The 14,351-nt window shown below is 42.7% G+C and overlaps 1 protein-coding gene across 1 annotated transcript in view; it reads left to right on the forward strand.

Annotated features, from left to right (window-relative positions):
• The window catches only part of lrrcc1 (leucine rich repeat and coiled-coil centrosomal protein 1), a 185,088-nt gene that overhangs the window by 84,648 nt on the left and 86,089 nt on the right, over nucleotides 1-14,351 (forward strand). Inside the window, exon 8 of the mRNA XM_048528955.2 lies at nucleotides 5,261-5,427. Coding sequence (XP_048384912.1) covers nucleotides 5,261-5,427 — 167 coding nt within the window. The remainder of the gene's footprint in view (nucleotides 1-5,260; nucleotides 5,428-14,351) is intronic.

The following is a 14,351-nucleotide window of genomic DNA, read 5'->3' on the forward strand; positions in this document are numbered from 1 at the left end:
AAGCCTGAACATTATGCACAGAACTTCTATGTTAGGCATCGCAATTGCAACTACTGTACTTTGCATTTAGATGCAGTGTCTCTATGGGCCGGATGTAACAGACACCATATTTTCTTTTATGCCTATATCCTCCCATCAAAACCAAAATGCCAGTCGTCAGCTTACCAACCCGAAATGTAGCTGCTGCAAAGTGATACTTTTGCAGTGAGCACCTTTTTCAGTTGAGTTAGAGGGGACTTTCTGACTGACCAGCAGCTTAGTATTCCATAGCACCAGGATTTGGTAGTGACCACTTTGAGTCATAGCCATACAGCATGGAAACAGACCCTTCAGTCCAACAGTCCATGCTGAACATAATTCCAAACTAAACTAGTCCCACCTGCCTGCTCCTGGCCAATATTCCTCCAAACCTTTCCTATTCATGTACTAATCCAAATATCTTAAATGTTGTAATTGTACCCACAACCACTTCCTCAGGAGGTTCATTCCACTTTTGAACCACCCTCTATTTATAAAAAAGTTTACTTCTTATACCTTTTTCAAATCTCCCTCCTTAAAAATGTGACCCCTAGTCTTAATCTCCCATTCAAGGGAAAGACCACTCATTATTTTAGAAACTTCTATCAGGTCTCCTCTCAACCTCCTACATTCCAGTGTAAAGAGTCCCAGTCTTTCTTTATAACTCAAACCTTCCTGGTAAATCTATTCTGAACCCACTCCAGCTTAATAATATCCTTCCTATATCTGGGCAACCAGAATTGGATACACTATTCAAGAAGAGCAGTAACCAATGTTGAGGTTGTACAGGACAAGACTTCCCAACTCATATACTCAAAGGACAGGGCAATGAAGGCCAGTGTGCCAAATGCCTTTTTATTCACCTTGTCTATATGTGACACAAACTTTAAAGAATTACATACCAGCACCCCAGGTCCCTCTGCACTACCCAAGGCCCTACCCTTAATTGTATAATCCCTACTCTTGTTTGTTGTACCAAAATGCAATACCCTTTTGGAACTAAAGGCAGTTTCCAAGAGGTAGTGATGTAGACCCTAGAGCTAAGTCTGGAATTTTGACTGAGACTGGTGATCAGATGCCAGAAAGGCAGCATGGACATGCATAAAAGTTTAAATGAGTTTGGGAGCCTGGAGATGTATGAGTTTGGGGGAGATATATGCCTCTAATAGATACAGGCCCAAAGAGGAATGTGACATCTCCTTGCTCCCTAACAGCAGCTCTGCTCAGTGCAAGCTGTCCAACTACTCACCTTGTCTCCACCTTCCTCTGCTGCTTGTAAAATAGCAGTGACAGCAGACTGTGACCATTTTGTAGACTTTGACAGGCTTCAAGGTAGGTTGGCTCCTTGAAATAACTACACAGGACAGTAGCCCATTGCCAAATGATCCTTTCTTTACATGGGTGTGACCAGTCAGCTCAAAGCCAGACCCTAGACTGAGGGAACCTTCTGAATCCCCTGCTTATATCTGTCAGCCAGGGCTTCCTGATTGACTAGGGGATTCTTGGTTGGGGTTGTTAACCTGGGCCAATGAGATCTACCTGGCCCTGGTTCCAATCACTACACTGCCTGATGCCTTCCCATCTGCCATAGTATGGAAGCAAGGCCAGGAATGGCTAAGAAGGCCACCCACTTTGTTTTACATGCCTCGCACCTTCAAATACGCTGGTGGAGTGGGACTGCAATCCAGTCCTAAGCCTTTCAAATCTCTGTTCTGTTTCAAATTTCACAGTCTAACAAACTGTGGAAAGCTTTTACAATTCATTGTTAGCTTTTACACTATTGGTGAATATTTCTTTTGATTCTGCTAACATTGAAAATATTACTGGTGTACAGGTGCCAACGAGCAGAGTACTGCTTATATACATTAGCCTGACTAGGCCTTTTCAAATTTGTAATGGGATGTGGGAGTCACTCGCAAGCCCAACATTTATTGCTCATCCTTAAATGCCCTTGAAAAGGCGATGATAAACTGCCTTGTTAGCCCATTGTATTTCATTGGTGTTGATGCCCCGAGTGCTGTTATATTGATACCGGTCATATAAGTGTGTCTTATTGATTATGACAAATAACTACACAGAATTACAATAATTGAATGTTTCCTCTAGTTATTTTTAAATGCAGTATCAGAGATGATTCTTTGAGATCTGAAACAACACTTTTAAAATGTTCATCTATGCAACTTGATAGATGTAATTGTGCTTTCTCAACCATGTCAAGACTAGTCTCCAGAGGTATACCATAGCATTGATGTTACTGAACTAAAAACAGCCAACAGATTATTTAGCTGTTAACATTTGATGGATTTGTAGGATATTTACACGCTAAACATCTCAAAGCACTTTGGAGTCAGTGGTATTCAAATCCTACGACAGCGGCTGAGGAAATTTCATTGCAATTAATTAACAAAGCTGGTCTAATTAATAACAATTACGAAATTAGCTGACTGTGGTTTTAACCCATCTGATTCACTGATTTCCACCCTGCGAGAATATCATCTTTATCTGGTCTGGCCTGAACACACCTGCAGGCCACAGCTGTGAATTTGGCTTTTAAATGCCCTTTTATTTTATATCAGTGGTATTTTTTATTTGAACATAGGGTAGATGATGGGATTCATGTGATCCATGGTGGCATTTATGTGAGTGGGTGGTTTTATAATTCAAGATCACTCTGTTTATTTTTTTTAGAGGAAACTGCTTTATCATTTGTGTCCTTCAGTGCTGTTAGAGCTACACTTATACAGGCAGAGGGGAGTATTACATCACACTCCAGACAGGTGCCTTGTAAATGGGGGAACAAACTTTAGGGAGTCAGGCGGCGTTTACTTGCTGCAGTATACCTCTGACCTGCTGTTGTCATGACTCTTCTCTATGATTGCAGTTCAGCTTCTGGTCAATGCTAATCACCAGGATATTGATAGTTGAGGATTCTTTGATGGTAATGCCATTGAATGTCAAGGGGAAATGGTTAGATTGTATGTTATTAAAGATGGTCATTGCCTGGTATTTTGGTGGTGTGATTGCTTCTTGGGCTGAAAAGTGGCAAGGCTGGATATGGCCCAGATCTTGTTGTGTTTGGACATGAATTGCTTCAGTATCTGAGGAGCTGCAAGTGATGCAGAAATGTGTACAATCAGCAGTGAACATTCACACTTCTGACCTTATGAATGGAAGTAATTTATGAAGCAGCTGAAGCTGTTTGTGCCTAGAGCACTACCCTGATGAACTCCCGCAGAGATCTCCCAGAACTGAGATGTGTCAGATTTGATTCAGCAAAGAGTTTTCCCCTGATTCTCATTAGTTCCAGTTTTGTTGGGCACTTTGATGCCACACAGCGAAATGCAGCCTTGATAACAAGGGCTATCCTTGGAATTCAGCTCTTTTATCCATGTTTGAACCAAGATTGTAATGAGGTCAGGAGTTGAGTGGCCTTGGCAGAATCCAGGCTGAGCGTCACTGAGTAGATGTTGCTTGATAGCACTATTGATGATTCCTTCCATCACTTTATTGATGATCGAGAGTAGACTGATGGGACGGTAATTTACCAGGTTGGATTTATTCTGCGCTTGTGTACAGGACATGCCTGGGCAATTTTCTACATTGTCCAGGAGATGCCAGTTTTGTTGTTCTATTGTAACAGGTCAGCTGGGGGTTCTGCAAGTTCGAAAATCTTCAGTATTATTGATAGAATATTTCCAGAGCCGATAGCCTTTGCAGTATTGAGTGCATCTGACCATTTCTCTGTATCATGGCTGATTGGCTGAAAGCTGGTACAGTGATGCTGGGGAGCTCTGGAGGAAGCTGAAGGCTAAAGATTGTCGCAAATGATTCAACATTTTCTTTTGCACTGATATGCTGGGCTTTCCCATCATTGGGGATATTCAGGGAGTCTCCTTCTCCAGTGAGTTGTTTAATTGTCCACCACCATTCAGGACTGGATTTGGAAAGACTGCAGAGCTTAGATCTGATCCATTTCAAATCACTTAGCTTCATTTACCACTTGCTGCTTGTGCTGATGGCACGTCAGTGGCCTTATTTTGTAGTTTCCCGAGGTTCACACCTCACTATTAGAAATGCCTAGTGTTGCTCCTGGTATGCACTTCTGCAGCCTTCAAAGGGCCAGGATCGATCCCGTAGCTTTGGTGGTAACAGTAGAGTTGGGGATGTGCCCAGACATGAGGTTGCAGATTGTGCTTGAGTACCATTCTGCAACTTTCAACGGACCACATCGCCTCATGGATGCCCGGTTTTTTTGTTTATAGATCTGTTTTGAAGTCTATCCAAGTTAGCATGGAAATTTACCACACAACACAATGTGAGTTATTATGAGTATGAAGGCAGGAGTTCGTCTTCACAAGGATTGTGCAGCAATCACTATTATTGATCCTTTCATGGACATATGCATATGTGATAGGCAGATTGGCGAGGATGAGATCAAGCATACCTTTCCCTCTTATTAGTTCTTTCATCACTTGTTACAGACTCAGTCTAACAGCAATACCCTTTTAGACCTGACAGGCTCTATTGGTAGTGCTGCTAATGAGCCATTGTTGTGGGTGGATATTGAACTCCCCAGAGACTACATTCTGGCCTCTAGTCATCCTCCATGTTTCCTCCAAGCATTGCTGAATATGGAGGAGCACAAAGTCATCACTAAGGGAGAATATACATTGTAGTCAGCATGTTTGACCTAATGCTGTGAAACTTCATGGTGTCCAGAGTCAACGTTGAGGATCCCCAGGGCAAACGCTCACCGACTGTTTACCACGGTGCCACCACATTGCTGGTGCAGGACATATCCAGGAATGGTGATGATTTAGTCTGGGAAATTGTCTGTAAGGTATGATTCCATGAGTATGATGATATCAGGCTGATGCTGCCCTAATCCTGACACTAGCCCCTAGATGTTAGTAAAGAGGAGTTTGCAGATGTGACTGGGTTGGATATTTTCAAACATAGACATTTACTTGCACAAGGTTAAAATCAACACCATAGCAATCAATGTAGGAGATATATAGTATTCCAACATTATCATTCTAGCCAAGTATTCCTTCAGTTTTACATCACTGATAACTCATTATGTTCGTATTGATTTCACTGTGACCTGAAATGTTTTTAACAATAAAGAGCTGCATGGCTATTAAGCTTAATTCTACTTAAATTAGCTTTCAGTAATCAATATTTTGTGGAGACTGACCTAACAGGGGAAGTGCACTTCATACTGAATTTCTTAATTTTTAAGGTTCCAACTTCTTCCAATGCAGTAAAAGCAAAGCGAGACATTGATTATACCTCTGAGAGTGAAACTGAGAGCTGTAAAGAAAATTGCAAAAAAGAAACCAGACGAACAAAGACTGAAACCTCCAAACAACGAAGTGCCAGACAGATGAAAATCAAAAAATCTGACAGGTATCTTTTTTTACGTTTATTTTTCACAGATTTGGGCAGCTTGGAAATGGTGTTCCATGAGCTGGCTGGACCCTTTTTAGGTGATCGGCCCAAAATTGGGAAGTCCTCGCAAATTAACCTTAAGTCTTTGCCTCAGTGCATCTTGTAGTTGGTAAACAAAGCAGCCATATTATGATGGCGATGGAGGTGGTGATGCATGTGGGTGTCCATCATTTGGGCATCCTTGTCATTGAGCGTTATTAGATTTGCACTCATCCAGTATAATGGATCAGGTCAAACATTACAATGTACATTCTCCCTTAGTTGGTGACTTTGCTCCTCCATATTGAACAACGCTTGGAGGAAGCATGGAGGATGGCTAGTGTACAGAATGTATTCTCTGGGGAGTTTAATATCCACCCCCCAGAATGGCTCATGAGCAGCACTACTAATAGAACTGGCCAGGTCTAAAAGGGTATTAGAATAAGTCTGTAACAAGTGATGAAAGAACTAAGAGGGAAAAGTATGCTTGATCTCATCCTCACCAATCTGCCTATCACATATGCATATGTCCATGACAGGATCAATAATAGTAATCACTGCACAATCCTTGTGAAGACAAACTCCTGCCTTCATACTCATAATACCTCACATTGTGTTGTGTGGTAAATTTCCGTGCTAACTTAGATAGACTTCAAAACAGATCTATAAACTAAACACTGGGCATCCATGAGGCGATGTGGTCTGTTGAAAGTTGCAGATTGGTACTCAAGCACGATCTGCAACCTCATGTCTGGGCATATCCCCAACTCTACAGTTACCACCAAGCTAGGGGATCGACCCTGGTCCTTTGAAGGCTGCAGAAGTGCTTCACACCCTGATTCCTTCCTTGCGGGTGGTGGAAAGGCTTTAGGCCGTCGGGATCTGAGTCAGCCACAACAGAACACCCAAACTCTGACTTTAACTGTGGTATTCTTTGGTGATCCCATTTCTCCTGCAACCTAGGATGTTGATGATGATGGATTTCACTGTGATAATGCTATGTTTATACTCTGCCATGCTGGTTTGATCATTCATCACCTATGATCCCAAATATGAAGGTGGTTCAGATTTTTTTGTATATAGGCACATACTGAATCATTATCTGAAACTCCGAGTGGGCCTGAATATGATGCAGTTAGTAGAAGTCCTTATTTCTGACTTTGTGGTGAATAGAAGACCAATATGAAGTAGTGAAAGAGGTAATTTTGAGGAATTCCTGCAGCTATGAGCTGGGCTGAGATGATGGTCAATCAGACCTATTTGACTTTATGCTAAGTTTGACCTCAGCTAACGTAAAGTTTTCCTCCAATTTGAACTGACTTTGACTTTATAAAGATTCCTTGATTTCACATTCAGTCAAAGTTCACCTTGGTGGCAGTAACTCTCAATTTCCTTCTTCAACTCTGCTCAATTGTCCATGTTTGGATCAAAGTTGTATTTAGGTTTAAGCCTAATACTGCTAGTAGAATCCAAGCTGAGCATCTGATCACAGGTTATTATGAGTAAATACCACTTGATAACTCTGTTGATAATACTTCTCATCACTTTGATGATTGAGTTAGGCAGTTGAAGTGGTTACCGGTCAGGCTGAACTTGTCCTGTGTCTTTTTTTACTGAACCAGGTACTCGAGTATCTTTCCTCTTTATCTGTAGATGCTTTTGTTGTAGTTGTACTCAAACAGCCTGACTGGAGATGTGACTTGTCTGGAACACTAAAGCAAGACTATTGCCAGGACCTGTAGCCTTGACTGTATCCAGTGGGCTCAGTTCTTTGTTGATATTGTATGGACTGAATTGAATTGGCTGAAAATTAAGGTCAATGAAGTAGGGAGCAGCATGGATGATTGCTAAATTAGTTGTTGGCATGAAGATAGGAATGTGCTCTGAGGAGGCTAAAACGAGTCTGCAAAGAAATATAGATAGATTAAATGAGTGAGCAAGGATTAGGCATATGGAGCACAATGTGGGAAAATGTGAACATGTCCATATCTGCAGGAATAGCAGAAAAGCAACATGTTATTCAAAAGGAGAGAGATTTCAGAATGTCATGGTAAAGGAGTACAGTAGGACTCGAGTGTCCTGGTGCATGAATCACAAAAAAGTTAGTATGCTGGCACGACAAATAATTGGGAAGCAAATTGAGTATTGTTGCTTATTGTAAAGGAGAAATGTTTTCCAAAGTTGTACAAGTGAGACCATCAGGAATATGAGGTACAGATTTGGTTTCCTTTATTTAGGAAATGAGATAATTATATTAGAAGCAATTCAGACAGTGTTTTTTCTAGTAATTCCTGGAGTGAGGGAGATATTTTGAGGAAAGTTTTTGACTGGTTGTATCCATTACAGTTTAGAAGAAGAGGTTTAGAAGTCCCAAGAGGACTTGTTAGGGTGTATGCTGAAAGGATGATTAACCTACCAGGAGAATTTAGAACTAAGAGATACCTTATAAAAATAATAGACACCGATGAGGAAAATATCTTTTCTGTCAGGGTCATAAGTGGCAGTAAGATCTTCTTTAAATAAAAAAAAGCCAAAGTGAACATATGCTCCTTAGAAAATATAGCTAAGGAAAAAAAATCTTGGGAAACCAGGAAACAAAAGAGGTGAATAAATACTTTGTCATTCTTCACAGAAGAGGATTATAATAGCATTCCAATAATACAAAATGAAAGGACTAAAGGGAAGGGGCAGGAGGAAGAAGAAATAAATACAGTGACTTTTATGGAAACTACTGGGGCTCAAGATCAATAAGTCCCCCAGATCAGATGCTTTGCAGCCTTAGCTTGTGAAGAATTAGCAACAGAGTTAAGGTTTGCACTACTAGTAATCTGCTAAGCATTCTTAGAATTTGGGACCTTCCCAGTGAATTATTTTAATATGTTCATTCATGGGATGTAGATGTTGCTGGCTAGGCCAGCATTTGTTGCCTATCCTTGATTGTCCTGGTGCTGACCGGCTTTCTGGAACCATTTCAGACAGCAGTTAAGCGTCAACCACGTTGTTGGTCTGGAGTCATGTGTAGGCTAGATCCAATAAGGATGACAGATTTCCTTACCTAAAGGGCATTAGTGAACCAGATGGGTTTTTACTTTTGACATGAACAACGGTTACTGTCGGATTAATTTTTAATTCCCATTTCTTTGCCATGGTACAATTTGAACCCATTACCCAAGAATATTAGAGATAGTGGGAACTGCAGATGCTGGAGAATCCAAGACAACAAAATGTGAGGCTGGATGAACACAGCAGGCCAAGCAGCATCTCAGGAGCACAAAAGCTGACGTTTCGGGCCTAAACCCTTCATCAGAGATGGGGATGGAGTGAGGGTTCTGGAATAAATAGGGAGAGAGGGGGAGGCGGACCGAAGATGGAGAGAAAAGAAGATAGGTGGAGAGAGTATAGGTGGGGAGGTAGGGAGGGGATAGGTCAGTCCAGGGAAGACGGACAGGTCAAGGAGGTGGGATGAGATTAGTAGGTAGATGGGGGTGCAGCTTGGGGTGGGAGGAAGGGATGGGTGAGAGGAAGAACCGGTTAGGGAGGCAGAGACAGGTTGGACTGGTTTTGGGATGCAGTGGGTGGAGGGGAAGGGCTGGGCTGGTTGTGTGGTGCCGTGGGGGGAGGGGACGAACTGGGCTGGTTTAGGGATGCAGTTGGGGAAGGGGAGATTTTGAAACTGGTGAAGTCCACATTGATACCATTAGGCTGCAGGGTTCCCAGGCGGAATATGAGTTGCTGTTTATGCAACCTTCGGGTGGCATCATTGTGGCAGTGCAGGAGGCCCATGATGGACATGTCATCTAAAGAATGGGAGGGGAAGTGGAAATGGTTTGCGACTGGGAGGTGCAGTAGTTTGTTGCGAACTGAGCGGAGGTGTTCCCCAAACCCCACCTCTTCCTCCGGTACATTGATGACTGTATCGGCGCCGCCTCTTGCTCCCCAGAGGAGCTCGAACAGTTCATCCACTTCACCAACACCTTCCACCCCAACCTTCAGTTCACCTGGGCCATCTCCAGCACATCCCTCACCTTCCTGGACCCCTCAGTCTCCATCTCAGGCAACCAGCTTGTAACTGATGTCCATTTCAAGCCCACCGACTCCCACAGCTACCTAGAGTACACCTCCTCCCACCCACCCTCCTGCAAAAATTCCATCCCCATTCCCAATTCCTCCGCCTCCGCCGCATCTGCTCCCACAATAAGACATTCCACTCCCGCACATCCCAGATGTCCAAGTTCTTCCAGGACCACCCCCCACAGTGATCGAGAACGCCCTCGACCGCATCTCCCGTATTTTCCGCAACATGTCCCTCACACCCCGCCCCCGCCACAACCGCCCAAAGAGGATCCCCCTCGTTCTTACACACCACCCCACCAACCTCCGGATACAATGCATCATCCTCCGTCACTTCCGCCATCTACAATCCGATCCCACCACCCAAGACATTTTTCCATCCCCACCCCTGTCTGCTTTCCGGAGAGACCACTCTCTCCGTGACTCCCTTGTTCGCTCCACACTGCCCTCCAACCCCACCACACCCGGCACCTTCCCCTGCAACCGCAGGAAATGCTACACTTGCCCCCACACCTCCCCCTCACCCCCATCCCAGGCCCCAAGATGACATTCCACATTAAGCAGAGGTTCACCTGCACATCAGCCAATGTGGTATACTGCATCCACTGTACCCGGTGTGGCTACCTCTACATTGTGGAAACCAAGCGGAGGCTTGGAGACCGCTTTGCAGAACACCTCCGCTCAGTTCGCAACAAACTACTGCACCTCCCAGTCGCAAACCATTTCCGCTCCCCCTCCCATTCTATAGATGACATGTCCATCATGGGCCTCCTGCAGTGCCACAATGATGCCACCCGAAGGTTGCAGGAACAGCAACTCATATTCCGCCTGGGAACCCTGCAGCCTAATGGTATCAATGTGGACTTCACTAGTTTCAAAATCTCCCCTTCCCCAACTGCATCCCTAAACCAGCCCAGTTTGTCCCCTCCCCCCACTGCACCACACAACCAGCCCAGCTCTTCCCCTCCACCCACTGCATCCCAAAATCAGTCCAACCTGTCTCTGCCTCCCTAACCTGTTCTTCCTCTCACCCATCCCTTCCTCCCACCCCAAGCCGCACCCCCATCTACCTACTAACCTCATCCCACCTCCTTGACCTGTCCGTCTTCCCTGGACTGACCTATCCCCTCCCTACCTCCCCACCTATACTCTCTCCACCTATCTTCTTTTCTCTCCATCTTCGGTCCGCCTCCCCCTCTCTCCCTATTTATTCTAGAACCCTCACCCCATCCCCCTCTCTGATGAAGGGTCTAGGCCCGAAACGTCAGCTTTTGTGCTCCTGAGATGCTGCTTGGCCTGCTGTGTTCATCCAGCCTCACATTTTGTTGTTACCCAAGAATATTAGTCTTGTTTACTAGCCCAGTGCCCTTACCACGACAGATATTGAGGCATTCCAGAAAAGATACACAAGGTTAATTTTGAGGCATGGAAGATTTACTTGTAAAATTATATTGATGGTTTAGATGTAGAGAGGTTGCCATCCTTGTTGGACAATCTAAGAGGAGAGGGCATAATCCTCAGAGTGAAAAGTCACATATTTAAGACCGAGATGAGGAGGAAGTTCTTCAGTGGGTAATGAATCTTTGGAGTTCATTACCAAAGAGGACTCGGTTGGCTGGGTCAATAAATATATTCAAGGTTGAAACAGACAGATTTTTAATCAGTAAGGCATTCCAGTTTTCTGAAGGTAATGGAAGAAATTGAAATTGAGGATTATCGGATCAGCCATTACACTATTCAATGGCATAGCAAGCTCAACAGTCCGGGTGGCCTACTCCTTAATCATATATTCCTTTTGACCTCAGGAGGAGAACGATGTAGATTATTCACTCACCTGTAGGTGATTATAAACCTTTTGGGCTGGCCATTTGTCCTCCAATACTGAACCCACTGTCATAACACCATTCGTTACTGGATGTGACTTGTTCGTGGAGGTTTGATTTCAGTTGTGGTGGACCACTTGCATCTTTTTATAGCATGTCGTTTCTGCTGTTTTGTGTGAACGTAGTCCTGTGTTGTAACATCAACAAATTGGCACCTCATTTAGGTACATCTGGAGATCCTGCATGCTCATCATTGAATTGGGAGTGGAAAACCTATTCAGTTTTGCTCTGTAGTAGTAGTATGGTATTGGATAGTGTTTCCAGTGTGAAGACAGGGTTTTGTTTCCACAAGGACTGCATGGTAGTCAATCCTGCCACTGTTGACATTGATAGATGCATTGTGATAAATCAATTAGTAACCATCGGGTCAGGTTGAATTTTCCCTTGTATTAGGGTTCTCACCACCTACCACAGATGCTGTTTGGCAGCTTCAGGAATCAGTCAACTTAGTCAGTAATGCTGTTTCTGAGGCAGCCTTGTTTATGGAATTTGGAGTCCCTCTTCCAAAATACATTCTGTGCCTTTATGCCTGCTTCCAGAGGCATTCAAAATTACAAGGTACTCATTCATCAACTGAGGGTAGGTGGTAGGGAGTAATGAACAGGCCTTTGTTTTGTGCATGGAACTTTGACTCTGAACATCAATGTTGTATACTGCCAAAGGCATTCCCTCACGAATGTATATCACAGTGTTGCAACTGTTAGAGAGTGTTCCCAGCCAATGGAATAAGACAGGGATGGTGATGGAGTATTGAGAAAGAAATGGGGGAATAAGGGAGATAAGGTATGTGAATTGGTGTCAAATCGTGTTTGAAGTAAATTGTGGGCAAGAAAGATCGGATTAAAGTACAAGACAGAGTATAATTGTTCTTCTAATTTTTAGGAAAAATTTCCTAAATACAGAAATGTTGACTGAATTTGAGAGATTAATTGACATTGTATTAACAATAATAACATTTTTAACTGGAATTTGGACTCTTAATTTCCAGCCCTAATTTATTGTTATATGTTTGATGGACAAATCATGTACAAATCCAACAACTTCTTTAAAATCCCAAATAAGAGCAAAATACTGTGGATGGTGGAAACATGAAATGGAGAAACTCAGCAGATCTGGTAGCATCTGTGGAGAGAGCAACAGTTAATATTTCAAGTCCACCCCTTGAGAACTTTTCTGTTTTTACATTAAAAACACCAAGCAGGCTGAGACCAAATGCGAAAATGTGAAGTAAATACAGGAACAATATAATCTGACAAAATTCTGCACAAGTGTCAATTCACAATGTATCACAATTCCAGGAATTAGCTGGCTAATTTGACTATTAACATCAATATACATCATTAAACTCGTACTTCACCATAGAAAGTGGCCATTGTGATTCCTAAGGTTTAACGATGTAGACATTCATATGTTTAGAGCAATTCCGAAACGTCAGCTTTTGTGCTCCTGAGATGCTGCTGGGCCTGCTGTGTTCATCCAGCCTCACATTTCATTGTCTTGAAACATATTGCTGCCTACTTAGGGCAAGGACAGTACTCAATGATGACCAAAAGACCTGTTTAATATTATTGTCTGCTGCTAATACCTATCCAGATTTTATTTTTGCAATGCTCTTCCTCAGGCATTGAATTTGCCAAATTCTGAAAGCTTGAACTTGTGCAGAACTTCGTTGTTGGTATCTTAATCTGCATCAAATCTCATTCAGTTATCACCACTGCACAAGCTAACCTCCATTCATTCCTGATTTGCTATCAATTCAAACATGAAATTTTCATTGTCATATTCAAATTGCTTCATGGACCTGGTACTCCCATCTCACTCACCCTCAACCTTCACGTCCTCAATTCCTTCAGTTCTGGAATTCTGGGAGCCCATTCCAATGATTTAGATCTGCAATTCCCTTTAGCTCCTTGACTTGCCTTAAATTGTCATTTAAGGTATTGCTTGAAACCAATTTGAGTATGCTTTTATTGACCCATTATCAATCCTTTGCTTGATGTGAGTTTTTGTCTGTTTGCAGTTAACAGGCATAATTGGTTCAAGCTAATAAAATGTGAGGCTGGATGAACACAGCAGGCCAAGCAGCATCTCAGGAGCACGAAAGCTGACGTTTCGGGCCTAGACCCTTCATCAGAGAGGGGGATGGGGAGAGGGAGCTGCTGGTTCAAGCTGTTTTGTTGCACTTCACTCACTTGGCATGCTGTGCTTTTTTTTAGCTGCTTCATAAAATACTAAGGATGATCTTTATTCATGAGAAAAGATTTGATTTTATTTCCCTCTTTCCCTATCCTTTTAAGCTGCCCTTATCGATTCCCAGTAGTATATCTTTGAAGCAAATCACATTGTGGGCAGAAAGTTCTTGGGTTACCAATGTTTCATGGATGATTCAGAGATAAAAGATAGGCAGTATGCAATTATTTTCTATCTTGCAGCTAGATTTCCTTAAGGGTTGAGATTTCCTCAAGGGTTATAGCCGGCCTTACATGATTTTGAAATCAAATGTGCAGGTTACTTTTGGATGATAACATTCTAAAACACTTTTGTCATGAAGTTCTGTACGTTACACAGGTATTCTTGTTATTAAAGTTTATTTACAAAACTTTCAAGTTCAGTTTTGTTTGATTTATTATGAGAATTGATAACAGTTTCATCATCTTGTATCAGATTATGTATGAGGGTCTTGCTTCAATTGTTTAGGAGCTTGGTTTAGATAGTGCCTACAGTACTGAATGCCGTTTTGGCTGCCTTGTGACTGGAAAGATACAGCTGCTTCTGATATTACTGGGGATGTGCAGTAAAGTTTCTCACTGTACTCAGCCCTTTGATCCTGGGAATGACATATGAAGGGAGATTAGGGAAAATTGTATTCCTTTGAGTTTTGAAGAATAAGAGGTAATCTCATTGAAACCTACAAAATACATAAAGGGATAGTCAGAGTAGATGCAGGTC

The sequence above is a fragment of the Stegostoma tigrinum genome, chromosome 5 (genome assembly GCF_030684315.1).
Source record: "Stegostoma tigrinum isolate sSteTig4 chromosome 5, sSteTig4.hap1, whole genome shotgun sequence".
In the NCBI taxonomy this organism is placed as follows: Eukaryota; Metazoa; Chordata; class Chondrichthyes; order Orectolobiformes; family Stegostomatidae; genus Stegostoma; species Stegostoma tigrinum.